Source organism: Octopus bimaculoides, chromosome 11 (assembly GCF_046866305.1).
Source record: "Octopus bimaculoides isolate indiv1 chromosome 11, ASM4686630v1, whole genome shotgun sequence".
NCBI lineage: Eukaryota > Metazoa > Mollusca > Cephalopoda > Octopoda > Octopodidae > Octopus > Octopus bimaculoides.
This window is the reverse complement of record NC_142938.1, coordinates 56422455-56447292: the sequence shown is the minus strand read 5'-3', so window position 1 is coordinate 56447292 and position 24838 is coordinate 56422455. Positions and strand designations below refer to the sequence as shown.

Below are 24838 nucleotides of genomic sequence, written 5' to 3'. Positions count from 1 at the left end.
AGACGCGTATCAGCATATCACGGTCCACTGAATACTTCTTTGGCTGTCTGGTTGAATGCTTTATCGAAGTTTTTCCATTTCTCTTCTGAGTCAATATCTTCTGGAATCGCCTCAAGCAAAGCAATTTTATTCTTTAGTTCCATAATGAATTTGCTTTTGATATGCTGATACACGTCTGGGAGGAATTCTCTTGTCGCATTGATGCTGCCCATGCTACAGGTGGTGGCCACATTGAACATTTGTAAAACGGAATAAAAGTTAATTGTGAGCAAATACTTGTAACATATATACATAAAGTCACATGTATTTACTCACAATCAACTTCTATTCCCTTTTAGATATATGTGTGTGTGAGCGTGTATATATTTATATGTGTGTATAATGCTTAAATACGTCAGACTGAAGAAACAAGCTGTTCGGTTGTTAAGGGCGATCAATGCGAACGGGATAGAAACGTGGTGATGAATAACCGGAACCGGAAATGTGGTGATATTTGTTTTGAAAATGGACGTCGTCAGTGTTTCTTCTCCTGTGACACGTAACGACGGCAGTAGACGTGGAACTATCACAACAAAGGTACCAGTCATAGCACTCACTCATTACATTCATTTATTTTTAACTCACTTATTACATTCTACGTTTTGTATCATCTTTCTTTTAAATAACATCTCTACTTTCTTTTCAATATAACATCTCTACTTTCTTTTCCCAACCATTGATCTATCTTTTGACGTATTCTTGTTGATATCAGCCTTTCTTTTAACTCAGATTACCTGAAAGCATACTAAACACGTTACAGATGTTATTTTAATTACAAATGGTCTAAATAATTAGTTTTTAAGTGATTGTGAAACGTATAAAATTCTTTGTGTTAAATTTATTGGCCCTGTGTTTACTTTTAGGGTATTAATGCATATTTTCAAACATCAGTTATATAATGTTGTCAATATAGAATTTATTAAAGCTTTATGGATTGACGAACGTTTTTATTTACAAATTCAAAACAAAATGGTATAAATATGTAAAATAAGTGTGTGGCTGGTTTATTTAGAACCTTATTGAATTGTAACTCTGAGTTTCATGATTAAGATAGTTAAAAATATTTTAACACGCGAATCGGATGACAATTTTAAAAAGAAGCTATTAGTGAGTGAACAATTATATATATATATATATATATATATATATATATACGTGCACACCCCTTCTCATCCTTCGTAATAATACCGATATCAATTGTTTCCCCAAGCGAGTTTAATGTTTCAAACTTTCATTGAAGCCTCATATGTGTTTATATTTATACATAGATATGGATGTGTTCTTGTTTATTATGTTTATTGTCTTTGAATATGACATTTGATTATTTATCTCTTGAATTATCTATGAACACATGTATTTGACAGTTGATTTCGCCGGCTTTAACGTGGTTTGTATATATCTGTTTAAATTCAAACTGTCACAGCAAATGTTTCAATGTCTCTCCATACATACGTTGAAATAACCAAGTTTGTGTGCATCTTCATGCTTGTGCCTGCACATGCAATCACGCATCGAAGTAAATTTTATCTAGCTTAGTCAAAGTGAAAAATCAGCTTGGTATGCATTCAACAGCTGGTATTTGACATTTTTATGATGATATAAACAAATTAGCACGCTTATTAAGATAGAACAAAAAGAAAATCAAAACAAAATCGTGTTTTTTTTTTTTTTGAAAAGTGTGAGTGAGGTGATAAAGATTTACCGTAAATAACATGGTGAACCTTTTCTCATAAAATCCCAAGATTTGTCGAAATCTTTGTTTAAAGTTGTCTTTGGGAAGTTTTAACCTTTTAAAAACTTGCTGAACTTTAAAATAATTCACTCACACACGCTCGTGCACGCGTTTTTGTTTGTTATTAAGGATGGGAAGACCAATAGTTATCGCTGAATTTCTGTAAATACGTCATTAAATACAATGGGTAATTTGTAATTTCACTCTGTGAGGGAGTGTTATATATATATATATTATGTGCACTTCATGTTTTAGGCTCTGATGAAGTTATAAAGTGTTACTGAGGCACTCAACTATCAATCCACCGCATCTTATGGCAGAAACAGGTGAAAGCTACTGAAGTTCATATAATCCTTCATTCCTTTGTGTTCTCTTTTGTCATTTTATTTGGCACTATCATGTTATTAGCTGTCAGAAGTGAAAGTGCTCACTGCTAGTGAAGTATCTGTCTGTCTGCCTGCATGCCTGTTGCTGGCTTGTCGATTCTTTGGCTACTGACAGCTAATACCATGACTGGCCGGAGCGAGCTATATGTCTGTCTGTCTGTCTGTCTGTCTCTCTCTATCTATCTATTACTCGAAAGTTATTGGAACAAATTTGACACCTATATCCATGCGTTTGAAAACACAACACAGAGTATAAGGGTACTCGCGTCCGCGCTAGCTAGTCGTGAGTGGTCGATCCTATTATTTTTAAACTTCAAACTTCATTTGTTTTCTATTTTGATAAATTCTCTCTGTTGAAAATTATATTCTTATATTTTAAATAATTTGCAATTTCAGGAAATATGTTTTTATATTAAATTTGTGTTTTCTAATAAGGTGGACGAGTGATTGATAGATAGATATCAGTAAGTAAGTAAGCCAATAGCTCGCTCCGGCCAGTCATGGTATTAGCTGTCAGTAGCCAAAGAATCGACAGGCCAGCAACAGGCATGCAGGCAGACAGACAGATACTTCACTAGCAGTGAGCACTTTCACTTCTGACAGCTAATAGCATGACAGTGCCTTTTATTTTTTCATATATATATATGTGTGTGTGTGTATACATGTGTATTTATGTATATTATCACATAATTTTGCAATTTCTAAGCACATTGATCTTTACAAGACCAAGCGATTGTTAGCCCTGATAGAATTACGAGTCCAGTTTCCCTCAAATCACACTCTACTATCTTGTAAAAGAAGGACCTATTAGATAAAATAGTTTGGGGTCCACTGTATCCAAGATTTAGGCAGAATGATAACAACCTCTATAACTTTCAGTCAGTGCTATCCTGAGACAAAACAACAGCACTAGTGTCCACTGTATCAGCTTTCAATCTCTTAATGGAAACACCTGCCTACAGTGTAATGGATCATGTAGATCTCACAGTATACCTGTGTTGTGTAGTAATATATATACATAGTGTGATGGTCTGCGTGTATTTAGTCTTAATGTGGAATTAGGCCACATGAGGGTCTTTGTGGCAACTTGGGATGTTAGGGGGGGGGGGGGTCGATTTGTTCAAGGCAGTGCCCCCAGCATGGCCACAGTCCAATGAGTGAAACAAGTAAAAGAGAGGAAATCATTTAAAAAGTTGCACTACGATTATCTTATCTCATTTTGAGTATCTTTCATAGATGTTATCAACATTGTCAAGTTTGCTTACTAAAGTGCTGATATCGTTCATAATCTCAACTTATCGTAAGGGCTGGAGTTGTTTAGATATGGTGTAGTGGTACATGTGACGATGTAATGTTAGGTCAGGGAGTATAAAACAATAGACTATGTAATTAATTTACATACCTCTATATACATAAATATATATAGGTCATATATCCTGGTATTCACATCTGCTGTTTATTGTTTTTTGTGTGGAAATTTGTGTTATTTTTCTATTGTGTTTCATTCATTTTTTCCTGGAGGAAACATTTTATTCTTTCACTTGTTTCAGTCATTTGACTGTGGCCATGCTGGAGTACCACCTTAAAGAGTTTGTATTTGAAGAAATCAACCTCAGGACTTATTCTTTGTAAGCTTAGTACTTATTCTATCAATTGCTTTTGCTGAACCACTAAGTTACAGGGATGTAAACACACCTGCATCGGTTGTCAAGCAATGGACACACACACACATATATATATATATATATATATGATGGGCTTCATTCAGTTTCCGTCTACCAAATCCACTCACAGGGCCTTGGTTGGCCCAAGCTTATAGTAAAAGACATTTGCTCAAGGTGCCATACAGCGGGACTGAACTCAGAGCCATGTGGTTGGGAAGCAAGCTCCTTACCACACCTGTACCTGAGGTTTTACTTTGCTTGTTACTTGCTTAATAAATCAAGTTTTTGTTATGCTCCCCCTGTGTCTTTTATATCTGTAAGAATGACCGTGACAGTCATTAGACTGTGGATATACTTGGGCACCGCCTTGAAGAATGTCAGTCAAACAAAACGTCCCCAGTAGTTTTTTTTGCTTTTTAAAGCCTGGCACTTATTCTGTCAGGTTTTTTTTTTTTGCTGAACTGTTAAGTCACGAGGATGTAAGCACCTACACAAAGACACATACACACATATACAACAGGCGTCTTTCAGTTTCTATTTACCAAATCTACTCACAAGGCTTTGATCAGTCCAGGGCTATAATAGAAGACACTTGCCTAAGTTGCCTTGCAGCGGGACTGAACCTGGAACTATGTGATTGGAAAGCAAATTTCTTACCAAACAGCCACGTAGGTGAGTGATTGATAGCATCAAATTTACTACTTGGTAGAGTTGGAGTGAATTATTAGCAGAAGTCAATTGGTATTGTACCACAATGTGGAGTCATAGAAATATTTCTTGTGGAACAACTACAAGAAAAATGTTTAGGAAAGAGTAACTTTACCTTACATTCATCAATTTGTGATGTTTACCGTGTCCTAGATTTTATGGTTTGTTGAATGTGGCTGTGGTACATTATGAAGGTGGAGGCGCAATGGCCCAGTGGTTAGGGCAGCAGACTCGCGGTTTAGATTCCCAGACTGGGCGTTGTGAGTGTTTATTGAGCGAAAACACCTAAAGCTCCATGAGGCTCTGGCAGGTGATGGTGGTGAATCCTGCTGTACTCTTTCACCACAACTTTCTCTCACTCTTACTTCCTGTTTCTGTTGTGCCTGTAATTCAAAGGGCCAGCCTTGTCACACTGTGTCACGCTGAATATCCCCGAGAACTACGTTAAGCGTACACATGTCTGTGGAGTGCTCAGCCACTTGCACGTTAATTTTACGAGCACGCTGTTCTGTTGATCGGATCAACTGGAACCCTCGACGTCATAAGCGATGGAGTGCCAACAACAACAACATTATGAAGTGAATACATTTTATCAAGTTACAAATGCTAGAGAAGCCGTCTGTGATTGGACTTGCAGAAGAGTCTTGTAAACGTTGTGTCTGTTGATATGTGTGTGTTTATGTACTTAAAGTGGAGGAAAGTTGTGGAAGAGGGAGACCTAAGAAGACATGGGACAAAGTATTGAAGGCTGGTCACAAAATGCTGAGCCTTACAAAGGAAATGACTGAGGACCGAGATATGTGGCACATTGCTGCACTCAAGAAGACCCATCCATCATGTCAGAATTGAAATCCTAAAACTGACATAGGTGTTGGTGCCACATAAAAAGCATCCAGTACTCTGTAAAGTGGTTGGCATTAGGAAGGGTATCCAGTGGTAGAAACTGAACCAAAACAGACTTATGGAGCTTGGTGCTGCCCCTGGCCTTGCCAGTTCCTGTTGATGATGATGATAATGGTGGTGCAGACATGATTGTGTGGTTTAAAGAATTTTGCTTTAAGACCTTGTAGTTTTATGTTCAGTTCTCATGCATGACCTGTTGGGTTAGTGTGTTCTGTAACCTTCAGCTGTTTGAGTGAATTTCTTAAATGAAAACTGTGCAGAAGCTCATCTTTATAAATGAATAGCAACCATAATAGATTTGTGTATGTCTGTGTAACTTGTGGTACTGCACGAAGACCCCAATAGAATAAGTACTAGGATCAGTTTGATTGACCAAAGCCCCAGTCTCACTCTTTTGAAGCAAGTTAAAAAATATATAAAAGAATGAAAATGTGTGTCATCATCATCATCGTTTAATGTCCGCTTTCCATGCTAGCATGGGTTGAACGATTTGACTGAGGACTGGTGAACCAGATAGCTACACCAGGCTCCAATCTGATTTGGCAGAGTTTCTACAGCTGGATGCCCTTCCTAACGCCAACCACTTCGAGAGTGTAGTGGGTGCATTTACGTGCTACCGGCACGAAGGCCAGTCAGGAGGTACTGGCAATGGCCACACATGAAATGGTGTATTTTACATGCCACCTGCACAGGAGCCAGATCAGCGGTACTGGCAACGAACTCGCTCGAATGTCTTTTCATGTGCTACTGGCACAAGTGCCAGGAAGGCGACATTGGTAACGATCATGCTCAAACGGTGCTATTTACGTGCCACCAGCACGGAAGCCAGACAGCTGGTGCTCTGGCAACGATCACGCTCGGACGGTGCTCTTAGTGATCTACTGGTACAGGTGCCATCACGATTTCACTTTCAATATTTCGTCAATTTTATGTCCACTTTTTCCATTAGATTGGACATGACAACTCAAAGCAGTATGCCTGATAGATTAGTAAGTACTATAAATACTTGGGTACATGAGTGGCTTGTGAGAAGGAACAGATCAAGGTCAAGAATTTAGTGCATATGTTGCAGAAAGTGTAGCAGTTTCAATGGCTTAAAAATGAGTAACAGTGGATTTGCTTACATAAAGGGGCAGTTGGTACGAAGTTAATGTGTTGCACTCAATGCAAGTATTGAGTGCCAGAAGGTGCCGTGGGATCTATGATAGATTGATAGGAAAACAAGTCATTAAATTTGTGTTTTTTTTTTTTTCTGGATCATTAACCTGTAGAGCCACTCATGAAATGAAGTCTATAAAACAGCACTGATGGTTTGTTTTTCTTAGCAATCTTCATTATTGCTGCCAGTCGTAGCGAAAATATAATAGCCAGAGTAAGAAGGGACTAAAAGCTAGTCAGAAATTTACGACTATATGTTGGCACAAAAGGTGTATCCCTGTGTAAAAGGCTGTCTTTTGAAGCTTGCACACATGCAGTCACACACGCGCAGTCATGCACACACACACACACACACACACACACACATATGGTGGTGCACCAAGATGGCCACAGTCACATGACTGAAACAAGTATAAAAGAATACACACACACACACACACACATATGTATACTCTTTTACTCTTTTGTTTCAGTCATTTGACCGGCCCTGCTGGAGCATTGCCTTTAGTCAAACAAATCAACCCAGAGATTCTTTGTGAGACTAGTACTTATTCTATTAGTCTCTTTGGCCAAACTGCTAGGTTATGGGGACGTAAACACACCAGCATCAGTTGTCAAGCGATGGGTGGGGGGACAAACATACAAACATATACACACACACACATACATATATATACACATATATATATGTGTGCATATGTATATATATATATATATGTATATATATATATACGATGGGCTTCTTTCAGTTTCCGTCAACCAAATCCATTCGCAAGGCTTTGGTCAGCCTGAAGCTATAGTGGAAGACACTTGCTTAAGGTGCCACGCAGTGGGACTGAACCCGGAGCCATGTGGTTGGTAAGCAAGCTACTTATCACACAACCACTCCTGTGCCTATATATATTTAATGTCTTTTTACTTGTTTATCTCACTGGACTATGACCATGCTGGGACATCACCGTGAAGTATTTTTAGTTGAATAAATCAGGCCCAGTACTTAGTCAGTCTCTTTCACTGAACTGCAAACTTATGGGCACGTAAACAAACCAAAGCTAGTTATCAAGGGTTGGTGGAGGGACAAACACATATATGCATACATACATTCAATGGGCTTCCACACAGTTTCCATCTACGAAATAGCGCTTGTGTGGCGCCACGTAAAAGCACCCAGCACACTCTGTAAAGTGATTGGCATTAGGAAGGGCATCCAGCCATAGAAACCATGCCAAATCAGACTGGAATCTGGTGCAGCTCCCCAGCTTGCCAACTCTGGTCAAACCATCCAAGTCATGCCAGCATGGATAGCAGTGGGACTAGACTAAAAACCACATGGTCACAAAGTGAGTTTCTTAACCACTCACCCATACCTGTGCTAATGAATATATATATATATAATCATTTTTACTTTTTAATGACTACATGAGTTAGGTGGATCCTTCCCAACACAGTGTTTTCCCATTTGTTGTGTTTATTTATCATCTCTTTTGTGAGGTTCAGCTTTTAGCACTTCTGCTCATATCTTCCTCTTTCACACTTTCTTGCCATTTAGGTGTCCTGTCTGTTAGCCTCTGTATGTGTCGCATTTTCATACCAGAACATTCTTCATTCGTACACACCACAACTGCAACTAGCCTGATGTTGAGACAAGCCTAACCTATGAGGGAATCCATTTAGGAGGACAGTAACTACAAATAAAAAGTACACTTTCCATTCTCTTATGCAGGATAGCCCTTGTAGAAAGAATGTTTCTGAATAAAACCTAATACAGAGTAGAAGGGACTGTTTGGTCTTCTCACAGGAGCCAATCTCGCTGGTGCTGACAACCCCTTTGAAAGGTCATCAAGCCATAGAAACCATGCCAAAAATGGAATGTATAAGTATTATGTGAACTCTTTAAGTTGTATTACCAGCTACCCATCTAGGATGGACATGATTCCTAATAAGAACTGGCACAGAGTAAAAAGAATTGTTTTTTCTTCCTTTGTGGAATTTCCTTTGTAGTGCTAGTGACAAGAAGAAAATGCATCCAGTCTACCTTAAAGGACTAGGACATCTCTCTCTCTCTCTCTCACACACACACACAAATAAAAGTAACTAGAACAATATAATGTATAGTCATTATTTCCAACTGAATATTTGATACATTATTTACATTGGACGGATATTTGTCCTCATCTTGTTTGTTGTTAACACAACGTTTCGGCTGATATTCCCTCCAGCCTTCTTCAGGTGTCTTGGGGAAATTTCGAACCTGGGTTCTCATTCCTAAGGTATTTTTCGATGTTATTATTATTATTATTGTTGTTCAGGTCACTGCTTGGAATCGAACTTGGAATCTTGGGGTTAGTAGCCCGCGTGCTTAGCCATTATGCCATATGCCTGTGGGCAATTATGGAGTGAATTTTAGGGCTTATAAATCTAATATTTTTCTATCCTTCCTTAATACCAGTTCCCCTATACTGCTCATGTCTGCATTCGGTCTGCTTAGGAGGTTGTTGTGTCCTAGCGTATGTGCTGCTTCTTTTAGTTTTCGTATTTTCCAGTGGTGTTCTCTGTCTATTATTTTAACTTCATCCCACAGAGGGAGGTGGTCTCCATTTTTCCATACATGATCAGCTATACCCGATTTATCAATATCTCTTCGTGTCACAGCTTTGCAATGTTCGTCTACCCTTATTTTGAGGGGGCGGCATGTTTTGCCTTTCTATAACCTACCACAGCTGCATGGAATGGAGTATACGCAGTCTTTGGTCATATTCTCTTCTATTGGTGGTTTTACTCAAAGGAGATATAACAACAAACAAGATGAGGACAAATATCCGTCAAATGTAAATAATGTACATAATTCCTCATCTCTTATATGTAGAACTGTATTATCTAATCGGTACAGAGTCGACATTAGACTTCAATGGAGACATATAGAGAAACTCCATCAAAAACTAGCTCGTCTTTCAAGAGTAATACAACACTTCGCAAATATCTCCTTCGAGTAAAACCACCAATAGAAGAGAATCTGACCAAAGACTGTGTTTTGGTCATATTTTACTATATTATCACAGTATTATATTTACATGCATAGAATCTTACATTTTCCCTCTACAAAACCACTTCAAAATTCTTTTCAGTTAGGATATAAGGAAACATTCTAAATTTGTTTCTTCCACACAATATACTTGTAAAATAGGTTTATGTCTTATTTGCTGGTAAATCTGGTATTTTATTTTATCTACTACAATATTATATTATTTTCCTAATTTTCAGAACAATATGCTTAAAGAGTATTTGTGCTAAATGAACTGTTGCCTGATGTATTTCGTATATTATTCCAAGTTCAAGAAGTACTCCAGCATTCTCTCATGTTTCGCCAGCTACTTCCACCTACTCGACCTCATGTGTTTATTCCAAAAATGTCTGGCATATGCAAGGTAGGTGAAAATAAATAATCCAGTTTGCTTAATTTTAAACTTTTGAGTTAACTTCAGCTTTTTTTTTTTGTTAGAGACTACCAGACAAAATATTTCAGTCTTCTGGCTTGTCAAACCATCCGACCCATGCCAGCATGGAAGGTGGATGTTAAATGATGATGATAAGTCAAGTACTTCTGTAAAATGTTTCAGCTTGTTCTATGTTTAAAAATTAACAGAATTGTTAGAACATCAGAAAATGTCCTTATCATTGTTTTAGCATTTATTGTTCCAATCTTGCGTGGGTTAGAAGGAGTTTATTTATTGAGGCAGATTTTTTTTACAGCTTGGTGCTCTTCTTGTTGCTAACTCACACTTGTTTCCAAGCAAGGTAATATTTCCCCTTGGCCAGACATGTCTTGTGCAAAATAATGGAAATGAATGACAGTTTTTTACAACAATCACACAATGTCAAAATGATGAAATGCAAGCATATACATATTATATGCCACAAACCTGTTTCAGTTTCTGTCTACCTAATCCACTCACAAGGCTTTGGTTGACCTGCAGCTATAGTTGAAGACATTTGCCCATGATACTGTGTAATGGGACTGAACTCAAAACCAAATAGTTGGGTAGCAAGCTTCTTAACCACACAGCTACTCCTGTGCAACTCACTGTGAAATCCATCCTTAAGTAAATCTCCAGTTTAAACCTTTGCTAGTACGGGTATGTGGGCATTAAATGAAAGTGATCATATTAGTGAAGTTAATAATTAATGATAATAATTAATCGTTAGCATGTGGGGTAAAATGCTTAGTGGCATTTCATTCATCTTTACATTCTGAGTTCAAATTTCGCTGAGGTTGACTTTGCCTTTTGTCCTTTCGGGGTCAATAAAATAAGTAGCAGTTGAGTACTGGGATCGATAAAATTGACTAGCCCCCGCCCCATAAAAAATTTCAGGCCTTGTGCTTTTAGTAGAAAAGATTATTAAGTGTCATATATAATTATTTTCATATTCAGTATAATATTTATTATTGCTAACTCTCTCCCTCTGAAGTGTACTGGCAGAACCATGCTTGGCAAATAAATGCATCTAACAAATTGGTGATGATTTGTAGTAATGTTGTTATTATTATTAACCATCATATTAATTAGTATCTTTTACTTGCTTCAGTCATTGGATTACAGCCATGCTAGGGTATTGCCTTGAAGGATTTATCCAAACAAATTGACCCCAGTATTTTTTCTTTTAAACCTGGTGCTTATTGTATGAATTGCTTTCGGCAAAGTGCTGAGTTACAGAGATGGAAACGAACCAACATTGTGCTGCTACACAGTTTCTAGCTACCAAATTCTCTCATAAGGCATTGGTTAGGCTGGGGTTATAGTGGGACTGAACCTGAAATCACATGGTTGCAAAGGAAGCTTCTTAATTACACAGCCAATGTAATAATATATTTTTTAAGCAAGCAAATGCCACCCAGTCTCAACTTCACTGTAGTATATCCTTGTTTCAATTACAATTTCTTATTTCTTTATTGCCCACGAGGGGATAAACATAGAGGGGACAAACAAGGACAGACAAATGGATTAAGTCGATTACATCGATCCCCAGTGCATAACTGGTACTTAATTTATCGACCCCGAAAGGATGAAAGGCAAAGTCAACCTCGGCGGAATTTGAACTCAGAACATAATGGCAGACGAAATACCGCTAAGCATTTTGCCCGGCGCTCTAACGTTTCTGCCAGCTCGCCGCCTTCAATTACAATTTCTATCTGTCTGTCTGTCCGTCTCTCTCTCTCTCTCTCTCTCTCCCTTCATCCTTCTCTGCATAGAGATCTACTGCAATAGAGCACATGAAAATTTTACATCTCTACCATAAATGAAGCAAAATAGATCAATTAAACTAATAATTACTGATATTATTATTGCATTTAATTGCTTCTGTATTTAGTATTGAATCATATTTGTTATTATCAATTCCCTCTCTTTCTATCTGTCTCTGGTATGCTAGCAGAGCCATACTTAGCAGATAAGCTAATAATTACTGGTAATGTTGTTAGGTGGTCATTCATCAGTATCATCAAACTTTTCTCAGTTTCAAGAAATTATATTGTGTTTAGTTATAATCATTGTAATGAGGCAAATGCATCCAGTCAGTAGTATGAGTGTCTCTTCTTTCCACTCTCCTGACAAATATGATTTGCCACCATTACTTTCATTAATGCAACCTGACTATCAACTTTAATCCACCCTCCATACACTTCACTTCTAGCAATTCATCCAAACAAAACAATCAGCCTGCTGTATACTTTCTCTCCTGTACTTCCTCAGCCAGTCAAGACAAACCCATCAATTTGTTGTAACCCTAACCCCTCCCTTCCTGCTATCATACTAGGAGCCTCCTTAGTGATATTACGGAGATCTGTGAGCCATAACAAAGGAACCTGGCTGCTAGTAGAGCAGAAACTTTGGTTACCATTGCTACAACCTGCATTCTAAGTGTGCAGTAACTGAATAAAAGCTGACAAAGTGTAGAGGAGACATTTTAGTCCTTTATCATTTAAACAAGCCATATCCAGTTCAAATTTTCTACCTGTTTTATGTTCAAACCAGCCAGGTCTTGTCTGCTACACATACTCTGGAATATCATTCTAAAAATAAACATCCGCTAGTGGAAACATGTGACCATCATCAAATAAACTGTTTTTCCTTTCGGATGCAGAAAACAGACATCAACCCTCCCACCTCTTTGTGTCGGTTGCACAACTTCAGAATTGTCACTACCATCAATGTTGGTGTTCTGAAAGGTAGGGTTGGGGAAATTTAATCCTGGTAGATGTGTAATATTAGTGTACATGAATAATAGGACACAAATAATGCAAGTTGGATAAAGAAGTATCAAGCCATCCAAGTGGAAGAACTCGGCAGAAGGTGAAGGCAAAGGAAGAAGTGGAGAAAAGCTGATCTTGGAATGTTCAAATTGATGAAGATGACAAATGACCTTGATCAAGAGTTGAGATGCTGTACTGGAGATGACCTGTCTAACCCATGCAAACATCGAAATATTGATGTAAAAATGATGCTGAATATAATCACTGAGTTTCAGACCTTAAACCTTAACTTAAGAAAAGATGAAGCAAAATTTAATAGCAACATAAAGAAATAATTTTCATTTTGATAAAAAAAAAAAAAAAAAGACTATACTAGTTGACTGTTTCTTACTCTTTTACTCTTTTACTTGTTTCAGTCATTTGACTGTGGCCATGCTGGAGCACCGCCTTTAGTTGAGTAAATCGACCCCAGAACTTATTCTTTGTAAGCCTAGTACTTATTCTATCGATCTCTTTTGCCGAACCGCTAAGTTACGGGGACGTAAACACACCAGCATAGGTTGTCAAGCGACGTTGGGGGGACAAACCCAGACCCACAAACATACACGCACACACACACACAATCACATATATATATATATATATATATATATATATATATATATATATATATATATATATACATATATACGACGGGCTTCTATCAGTTTCCGTCTACCAAATCCACTCACAAGGCTTTGGTCGGCCCGAGGCTTTTAGTAGAAGACACTTGCCCAAGGTGCCACGCAGTGGAACTGAACCTGGAACCATGTGGTTGGTAAGCAAGCTACTTACCACACAGCCACCTTTAAAAAAACTTATCAAAAAACAAAGTGTAAAATTGAGAGAGGCAAGTTGAAATCTGGTGATAGTAATAGAAAAATTCTGTCTGAATCTGACTTGTAGACCAGTAAACAACTGCTACATTAAAGATTTGTTGTTAGAAGAGGAGAGGATGAGCTGTTTGCTGTAGGATGTGATGTAAATTCAAAGAGCAAAAGTGATCAGGATTGTTAGGAAGAAAAGATGCATTTAGATGTTGCTTGTAGACATGATGATAAAAAGTGAAACCTTTAATTTTCCTTCTTGATTTGCAGGAATGCGGCTGTAGTTGCAATACTTGCTTCAACAACAACAGGTACTGATTATTTATTTAATATTTTTTTAATCTTTTAATCACTTTCTATTTTTTAGTTTGTTACATTTTTGTATTTACCCCTTGAAAGTCTTTTTAACCTTTAAAAGGTTGTATAAGCTTATTTGAATCCATTTAGTTATTAAAAATTCCCTGATGCTGAATTACTTAATGAAAACATTTAGAAGAAATGAAGGTCTTCAGTTTAGTTTTAAGTTTGTATATTAGGGACCCTGTTATATTTAACAGTCAGCTCATGAAGTGGAAACCTGTTTTGTTGATATAGATCAGTGGTTCTCAACCAGGGTCCATATGACCCTAAGAGGTCCATATGACCCTAAGGGGTCCATACAAGATTTTGTTGTTAAAATTTATCTGCAATCTATCTGGCTATATTTCTACAATACATAAAATATTTTAACAACTTTGTGTATACAATTCCTAATAATATTTAAAAAGGTTTTTTAAACATCAAGTTTAATAATATTTAATAAGGTTTTTTAAACATCAAGTAGCAATGTGGGAAAAGGGTCCACCAAAGTAAAATAGGAATCAAATGGGCCCATAGGTAAAAAAATAGTTGAGAAACACTGACATAGACGAAAACAGGAAGTGTTCTTTTACTTGTTTCATTCATTGGACTGTGATCATGCTGGGGCACCATCTTAAAGGATTTAGTTGAACAAATATAACCCCAGTAGTAATTTTTTTAAGTGTGGTTCTTATCTTATTGTCTCTTTTGCCAAACTCCTAAGTTAGTGGGGTGTAAACACATTAATGCCAGCTGTCAAGCAGTGGCAGGAGGGACAAAAACATACATATATACAATGGGCTTTGACACAATTCACTCACAAGGTTTTGTGCTTGTTTTTTATTTTGTCACGCCTTTTTACTATAAGAGGGATATTTTCTCCATGGTAACTGCAGTGAATTTGCCTTTTAGCTGTTGAAATACGTCACAAACATACTTTAACTAACCTAAATTTTGCACAAGGTATGTCACTGGGATTAAATCTGAAATACCACAGCAAGTTCCTTAACCACAACAGAACCATGTGGTTGGGAAGCAAGCTTCTTACCACACAGCTACTACTGCACCTATGCAAGTTAAAAGAAAATGGAGAAAAATGTAACTTTTTGTCTAATGAAATCCTATTTAAAATTGCCATTTTCTTGAGATGACTCAATGTCTTTTATTAATTAGTAGGTAGCAAAACTGGTGGAGCAGTGGAGAAGATGCCTTGCAATATTTAGTGTATGTTCTGAGTTCAAATGTCAGTAAGGTCATCTTTATTTTCACCTTTCTGAGGTTGATAAAATAACCACATGCCATGTATTTAGCCAATTTGATTGATTAAACTCCTTTGTCTGAATTTGTGATCTTGAATCAATGTTTAGCATCAATATTAGCCTGTGTGTGTAAAGTTGCTATGGTTACTATTACTATAGTAACAGAATTAATCACATGAGCATGGCAAATAGTAAATAAGGAATTAACCTTATGTACATGGCAGATAATAAATAAGGAATTTCAATTTGTGGCAAGGAAAAGTAGACAAAAGAAATAGCTGAAACATTTTAGATGATGTAGTTTTGGATGTTTTAATCTGTTTAATTAAATATTCATTTTATCCTGTCATCTAGCTTAGATCTTCATCAGCAGATAGAAGAATTACAGAGCAGTCTTATTCGCAACAACAAGCACATCCATTACAAAGAAGAAGAACACTTACTCAGTAAACAGGCTTCTGAATATGAAGTTTTTAAACTGAAAGAGGAAATATCCAGACTTAGAGATCGTTATGACAGGTAATTTACATATCAACAGAAATGTTTTACCTTTCTTTTTGCTATTGTTATTGTTAAACCCTAAATCAACCCTGGTTGAGTAAAGAACATAATTGACTTGATTTGACAATGTGAAACTATATCCCTGTGCAGGACGCTCATGCAGTATTATTCCCGAATAAGATCACTTGACAGCCCAAGTCAGATCAACTTCATGTATTTATAACTGCATGAATTAAAAAATTGACTTTTGTGTGGTAGAGTTCAAAACAGGTTACCACACACAGTGGCATATCACATTGTGAACAATGGTACCTAATTTCCTTATGTTTTCCTTTTGCTTTACATACTATGGCATCTCTTTGAAGCATTTGTCTTCTTGGCAGTGGGGGAGGAGAAAAACAGTCATGGAAAATGTCCATGTCCCTTTATTATGCAGTGAGGAAAGAGTCTGGTGTGGGGATGTCCATGCGTTCTATACTTTAGCAGGTCTGATGCTTCTGTCATTTCACGGAACAATAGATTCCTGAATTTCAATCCATCCCCCACACCGCCAAGCATCTGCTAAATCAAATGTGAGTTCCTGACACACATCAACTATATACAAGAAAATTATTTTGTACCGTTTCACAAATTTTCTCACTGATTTGTGTGTTGTCACCAGCTGATCTGAGCAATTGACCCTGCCCATCCCTTCGTTATATGAAACAATTACACTCAGTTTCATTATGGTATTACCATCCACATCTTGTTTCCTAATGTCCTTCATGCTTGCAGAATGCATTGTGGATAACTTGCAGATGTTTTTCTTGTCATGCCACACTAGAGCAAGAATGCCAATATCGGTGCATCAGTATGCTGTTTCCTCCTTTCAGAGTTTTATCTTGTGAAGATTGGGCGATATGTTTTACTTGTGTGTCCTCAGTCCCACAGGCATTAATCCTCTTCACCTGCAGCTGCAGGAAGAGGTCTGGACTGGAAAAACCAGTTGTCCATATGAATACTGTAGCCTTTGTTAAACAAATTTTCATTCAGCAACAACATCACATTAATTGATGCTAGAGTAGATGCTGGAAGACCCAATCTGTCCTGACCAGTGTAGATTTTGTAACTCCACATGTACCCACAGGCTCTTCCAGTTGACTGGCATACTTTATAGACCTTGACTTCAAAGTGGGGCACCTTTGGTTGGGTTGTATTGTTTGCATTGAAGCCTTCCCTTGAATTTCCACAAACTCTCATCTGTACAAATGTGGGGACATACACAGTTCTGAAATTTTCAGCCACTTCATCAACAATAGAATGTATTTTGTGCAGCCTCTGGCTCTCGCCTTAGTTGAAATGTAGATTTTGAAGAAGCACCAAAAATCGATCACATGGCATCGTTTCTGGAAAGAAAGGTGTCAATGTGGCGGGATCCCGATTCCAATATGATGCCAGGGTTGGTTTTTTCCACAATGCCCATCAGTATCAGCAAGGCAAGCAAAACTTTGATTTTGTTCCCTGGGGTTGGAAACCAATCACTGCCATGCCCGGGTCTGACATGCTGGGGATGGTTTTCAGCATAGTAATTCGTTTCGTCTGCTCTATATTGGAACATTTCATCTGTCAAAAACTTGTGGAAGATTTCCAATGGTAAACTTCCATGTTCAAGGTTTGCCTTAATGCCAGGTGTACCAGTAAGCCCATGCTGTTGGACAAAATTGTCTCTCGCTCACCACATGACATTCTGTTGTCCAGGGCTGTTCACTGCTGCCCTCCTGTACCTTTGATTCACCGTTATATCATCATTGCTATCAGAATCATCTGATTCTGAACTAGGAAAATACTCACTCTCTGAGTCATCATCCAAACCAAAAGAAACAACTGCTGAGGTGGTGGAGTTTGGTGTAGCTTGGCGCAACAACTTTTAAAGTGGTCTGAATTATAACTGCCATCAAAATTTCATGTTAATTTGTATTTCAGACACCAGCTTAAAAGTAACAAAGTTGATTCAATAAATTCTTCTTTATTTTTAAAGTTAATTGAAACAAAGACTGTATATATTTCAACATAAATATTGTAACAAATGGGTTAATATGAAATTAGTTCACTTTTGAAAATGCCTCTCTTAGCAGAATACCATCACTGTTATTACAGTTATTAAGTCTTAATTAAATTTTAAAATTAAATTCTCAATAATTTCAGATTATTAGAAAGTCACAAGCGCCTTCAGAAACAAAATCATAATTTAGAAGATAAACTCCTGAAAGTTGTGAGTATTTTGTGTGTTTTTAAAATTTTTTATTGAATATTGAAAAAGGAGAATGTTTATTATTTAAGTTTATACTTGGGAGAAACCTGTTCTTGTCTTCATGAAATTTTATGACTTCACTGGAGATAACATAGTGTTCTGAGAGCTAAGGATGATAATATAATCTTTGTTAGCAATAAAATCAATGTTAAAATTTTGCTCTATCAATTGTTATGATTTATAATTTCAGGTCAATAAATTTGAGGCAGAGAAAACCAATATACAGAAAGAACATGCAGCAGTCACATCGAAACTGGTTGACACTCAAGTAACTATCAGTGAACTAGAAGAAGAAAATGTGAGTTCATGTTGAAAGAAAAAAAAAGTTCCCCAATTATTTGTGTGTGATTTGTATGTATTTTACTTTCATCAATGAAATGTATTGATTTCTCAAGAAATGTAGAAGAATTAAATGAAGAATGGAAGGTTTCCCCAGAGAATTGGTTTTAATTATTAGTTGAAACAGCTACTGCAAAACTATTGTAGCCAGAATAAGAGCAGGGTGGTAATGGTTCAGAGAACTCTCTCTCTCTCTCTCTCTCTCTCTCTCTCTCTCTCTCTCTCTCTCTCTCTCTCTCTCTCTCTCTCTCTCTCTCTCTCTCTCTCTCTCTCTCTCTTTATATATATATATATATATATATAATATTAGGGACAAAATCCTGAACTTTATAGATAATATATATATCATCATCATCATCATCATCATCGTTTAACGTCCGCTTTCCATGCTAGCATGGGTTGGACGATTTGACTGAGGACTGGTGAAACCGGATGGCAACACCAGGCTCCAGTCTAATTTGGCAGAGTTTCTACAGCTGGATGCCCTTCCTAACGCCAACCACTCAGAGAGTGTAGTGGGTGCTTTTACGTGTCACCCGCACGAAAACGGCCACGCTCGAAATGGTGTCTTTTATGTGCCACCCGCACAAGCCAGTCCAGGGGCACTGGCAACGATCTCGCTCGAAAATTCTACGGGAGCCAGTCAAGCGGTACTGGCAACGGCCACGCTCAAAATGGTGCATCTCATGTGCCACCCGCACAAGAACCAGTCCAGGGGCACTGGCAACGATCTTACTTGGCTTGCTGGGTCTTCTCACGCACAGCACATTTCTAAAGGTCTAGCACATTTCCAAAGGTCTAGCACATATATATATATATATATATATAGTTTTAGGGAAAATAACCAAGTTTCAAGAACTCATCGATGAAAATCCACTATCACATATAGAAAAATTAATAATTAAAAGCACAATAAATGAGTATAATATAAAACAAAGTAAATATCATAAGATAAAGATAATAAAATGACTACACGTGTTTCATAACTAATTTTCAAATAGAAAGGAAATTTAAATCGATTAAAATCAATTGAAATTATCGAAAATAAATTCTATTAAAAGATATAGCTAATCGTCAGGTCAATAATTAAAATAAACAAATATATATATCAACCAACAATAAGTACCAAATTAATTTATATGAAATACTTATTTTATAAAGATAGAAAAATTATTAAAAATATCAAAATATCAAAATAATAAACATTCAATAATCATCCCTTCATCCATTATAATATATGCTAACATGTATATTATATACAAAAACCAGCTTACATAAATTATCATTGTTTTAAATTATCATTGTTTTAAATACAATTTGAACAAAGTTTAAGTTTAAAATAATAATGAAGATAAAATTAGTACATATTTAACCGGTGTAATAGTTAAAGCTATACTATTTAAAACTAAAAATGTTTATTTAATTATCATTAAAAATCAATTGAATAATAGAAAAATACAAGAATATTTATTTCTACAAATGTAGAAATAAAAATATGAATGAAAAAATTATGAATGAAAAAATTAGGAAAGAAAAAAATTATTAAGAATAAAAGATTAAACTTCATATATATATACAAAGTTTCAATTAAAAAACCTTTAACGATATTATAAACAATAAAGACTAATTATTGATAAAATATTATTAATAAAAAATAATCGAAAATATATTAACACTATTCAAATTGAAGTTCTAATATTATGTTGAAATGAAACTATAACTTCTAAATAATTTAGTGTTAAATAAGTTATCTATTAAAAATAATCTTTAAAGAACCAAATGAATAATATAAAAAACAAGAATACATATTATTTTCAAATAGTAGAAAATCTTTAGCAAAGTAAAAACAGTACTTATCCATATTTTTCCGTAATTCAAACTGAAACTAAGACGTTGGCACTCCGTCGCTTACAATGTCGAGGGTTCCAGTTGATCCGATCAACGGAAAAGTCTGCTCATGAAATTAACGTGCAAGTGGCTGAGCACTCCACAGACATGTGTACTCTTAACGTAGTTCTCGGGGATATTTAGCGTGACACAGTGTGACAAGGCTGGCCCTTTGAATTACAGGTACAACAGAAACAGGAAGAAAGAGTGAGAGAAAGTTGTGGTGAAAGAGTACAGCAGGGTTCGCCACCATCCCCTGCCGGAGCCTCGTGGAGCTTTAGGTATTTACTGAATCGTTCTGTCATTAGTAATTTGCAAAGGTACAAGGTTGTCTACACTTCACAGCTGATGTTATAACAGGAATGGAACATCTGGCTTATAATATTAAACATTGCTTTTAGCCTCACTGCATTATTCTTTGTAGTTTAACCCTTTAACATTTAAACCGGTCATATCCAACCTAAATATTTGATCTCTCACACCTACACAACAATGTCATTCTATAAGTAAACAATCAAATCATCAAAATCTCAAAGCTTTGAGATAATGCATAATTAATTAAAAACAATGTTACATTTGGCTGAATAATCTGAATACTAAAGGGTTAATGTTAGGATTAACATGGCTGTTGTTTTTGTAGTGATTGGTGTCTCTGATCAACTTAAGACTTTTTTTTTTTAGAGTGGGAATTACACACCATCATTGAACTATTGTGATATATTAATCATTAATAAAACTTTATATTTGGTAGCTACACTGGGGTTCTCCACTACCTCATTGTCTCCATTACGTTTGTAACAAAGTTTTAATTTTAATTTTCAGGATCGTTATCGAAAAGATTGTAATTTAGCTGTTCAACTCCTCCAGTGTAAACCATCCTCATTCATTGCCCACAAATTGAATTCTGTAAGTATAACTACCACGACATTCCACTAAGGTGACATGTTATAAATCTTTTATTTTAATTTCATTTTCCCTGTACTGGACCTTGGCAGAGACAGTATCTTCTGCCATGGTCTAGATTTGATTAGTAAAAGTTGGTAAATATAAACTGTCTGAAAAACTCTTGTATCAATGAGTGTATCAATGCATGGCATAGACAAAATCATTGCTGTATTTAGTTTCCTCTTCACCTTTTACTGAATTCATCATCATCATCATCATCGTTTAACGTCCGCTTTCCATGCTAGCATGGGTTGGACGAGATAAAAATATTAACAAAGAACTATTAGCAAAGGAATTCATTTGACTAAAACTGCTCACAGGATTCCCTAGCATGGCTGCCATTGAATGAGGGAAACTAGTAAAAGAATATATACAGTTATAGATGCAGGCATGGCTAAAGAGTTTGCTTCCCAACCACTTAGTTTTGGGTTTAGTCTTACTATGTGATATCTTGGGCAAGTGTCTTATACAAGAGACCTTAGGCAGACCAAAGACTTGTGAATGGATTTGGTTGATATGAAGGGAGTGCTGAAAAGTTCTTGTCTTTGAGTAAGAGAAAATACAGGAGGATCAGTTAATTATGATTTGATTCAACATATTCCCCTCTCTGATTCACATACTTATTGCAGCAGTCCTTTAGTTTCTCTAAGCCTTGTAAAAGAACTTGGAAGGTTGGTACTTATTCTATCGATATCTTTTGCCGAACCACTAAGTTATGGGACATAAACACCAACACTAGTTGTCAAGTGGTAGTGGGGAACAAAAACACAAACACATACAGACTTCTTTCAGTTTCTGTCTACTGAATACTTAAAAGGCTTTGGTCAGCCCAAAGCTATAGTAGAAGACACTTGTCCAATATATATATATAAAATGAAGGGGGTACTGAAAAGTTCCTGGCTTTAAGGGTATCAGGCTTTAAAAAACTAAGTACTGAGGTCGATTTATTCCACTAGAAATTCTTCAAGGCAGTGTCCTAGCATGGTCACAGTCTAATGACTGAAACAATTAATAGAATAAAAGAATATTGGTTTCAAATTTTGGCACAAGGCCAGTATTTTTAGGATAGGTGTTAGTCGATTATAAGGATAAAAATGCAAAAATCAATCCTGGTGGAATTTGAACTCAGAACTATGTGGGATTGAGTTCAGCCACAGTGTGAGGCAGTTAGGCAAGCATCTCCTACTATATAGCCCTGAGCCTACCAATGCCTTGTGAATGAATTTGGTGGATGGAAAGCCCATTGTTTGTTCACTTTTTTTTCCCCACTGTCATGTAAATTTCTAAAATAAAATTTAAAAGTATAGCCACTGTCCTAATATTCTCAGGAAGAGAATAATCCTCTACGCATCACAAAATAATCAAATAATCCTCTAGGCATTACAAAATTGTCTCCCCTCTTAAATCAGCTTTGAAAACTACGTCGCTCGGTTTTAGCTCTGGAATAGTGAATGTCTGATGAAATATCTTCTGCTAATGAAGATTTATGAAATGTGTTAACTGCAGAATATTGAAAGAGACATAATTTCATATAAATAAACAATATTCTACTGTGATCCCTGAGGAGGTTAGAAATCTCATGACTTTTTTTTTTTTTTTGTATATACTGTCTGATTTTTTTTGTTACTTTTTAACCTACTTCTCTAAAACAAAAGAATTTTTTTTTTAGTTACCTCCAGATCTTCAAGAACGAGTGAAATGCCACATGACCCAGGAAGAGCTGATTAACATGGAAGAACCTCCCATGACAAAAGAAACTAAATTAATCCGAATTCCAATGCAAACGTTCCCTCCTACAGCAATGGTTTATTCCATCAACAATTCCAATGAAGATCAGTTGAATGACAAACAAAATTCAAATACTGAGACTGTACCAATGACGTTGATAGCACAGGTTCTATCTCATCCAGAACCAACACGTAAACCACGTAGGACTTATATTTGTTTTCAGTGCCGACGGAATGTTGTATTAATTGATCGAGAAGTGCAAATCTCACTTAACAAAGACTGCACAATTTCAAATATTAAAGTTCATAAAAGCAAATGAAAGCAGATAAACTCTTCTAAACAAGAAATCTAATTTGAAAGAGATTTCTGCTTTACACACATTGGTTTAATTCTTTACCAATTAAAGTATAAATTTAAACCAAAGGTTTTTTGCTTATGAACATAATTTTATTTATACAGAAAATCTGACTTGTTACCAAGAAGTTATTTTTCAAGAGCTGGTCAGGAAGGACTGATTAAGCTTTATATCTTTTGATACTATGGTGGAACAAGTTTCTCTTATTAAAATGTTGTCGATTCTGTTGCTATGACAAATTGTTATTTGTTTACAATTTTATCCTTAAGTGTAATTCTAATGAACCTCGTTCATCAATTTGTTTTTAGGCAGGAAGGGAAACTGTAAATGTTTCTGTTTTAAGAATTTGTAACTATCTATGCAACTTCTTTTCTCTTGAAGCCTCTTGGATTCTCCATTGATCAGTTAATAACACTGTGTAGCAAAATTTTTATTTTTGTCCTTGGTCAGTAAGTGTTATTTCCTATTTGTTTCTATCTAGAAATCAAAGGAAATGACTACTATTCCCTTTAAACTTTGCTTTTGTGACCTGGACAACAATGTTTTGAAACTGATTTATTTTGCATTACATTTCAACCAAGATTCAGCACTGAGTTGCTGAAGCAGAAATATTGTTATAGCAAATATTCTGCTCAATACCACAGATTTACTTGTTACTTGTTTGACCTTAACCACTTGAGCATGTAACTTAGTGGCTGACAATATGTGCATCTCTGATCATGAGCAGGAGCAGTGGGGGAGCATCATAATCAGGTGTTGACAAGGATTCTTTGGGATTTGAATAAACATAACAAAAGCAAAATTTGAAGGAAATATTAGCCATTTTTCATACTTCTTAGGGGTGAGCAAATACGAAATAACATTTGCTATCCAAAGACAAAAATCATGTTACACAATGTAATTTGGAACAGAGGTTAAGTATTTAGTTAGAAAATAACGTATGTTTATGTATTTCCATTATTTACATTTGACAGATATTTGTCCTCATCTTGTTTGTTGTTAACACGTTTTGGCTGTTATACCTTCCAGCCTTCATCAGGTGTCTTGGGGCAATTTTGAACCTGGGTTCTCATTCCTAAGGTATGCCCACAAGCATATGGCATAGTGGTTAAGAGCGCGGGCTACTAACCCCAAGATTCCGAGTTCAATTCCAAGCAGTGACCTGAATGATAATAATAATAATATCGAAAAATACCTTAGGAACGAGAACCCAGATTTGAAATTTCCCCAAGACACTTGATGAAGGCTGGAGGGTATATCAGCCGAAATGTTGTGTTAACAACAAACAAGATGAGGACAAATATCCATCAAACGTAAATAATGTACATAATTCCTCATCTCTTAAATATAGAACTGTTTATGTATTTGTTCTGCAAGATTCTTGATGGGAAATGGTGTGTTGAAACAGATATTGTTATATTTGGGGACAGTCAATTTGCCAATAAACACACACACTATTTGACTTTCACTTCAGCTTTATTATTATTAGTTA

At 36.2% G+C, this 24838-nt stretch overlaps 1 protein-coding gene across 3 annotated transcripts; it reads left to right on the top strand.

Moving 5' to 3' along the window:
• On the top strand, nt 1-23585 carry LOC106868413 (brain-enriched guanylate kinase-associated protein). 3 transcript variants are annotated; one of them, XM_014913656.3, is made up of 9 exons: nt 445-576; nt 2027-2097; nt 9852-10015; nt 13974-14014; nt 15656-15820; nt 17987-18053; nt 18283-18390; nt 21141-21224; nt 22933-23585. In XM_014913656.3, exons 3-9 carry the CDS (start codon nt 9947-9949, stop codon nt 23308-23310), a joined length of 912 nt encoding a protein of 303 aa, XP_014769142.1. In that variant the 5' UTR covers nt 445-576; nt 2027-2097; nt 9852-9946; the 3' UTR covers nt 23311-23585. The 3 variants fall into 3 exon arrangements, with proteins under 3 accessions (XP_014769141.1, XP_014769142.1, XP_052827817.1); XM_014913655.3 differs by lacking the exon at nt 2027-2097 and having other exon boundaries at nt 1-576; XM_052971857.2 differs by lacking the exons at nt 445-576; nt 2027-2097 and adding an exon at nt 3708-4493.
• Nucleotides 23586-24838: the final 1253 nt, after the last annotated feature.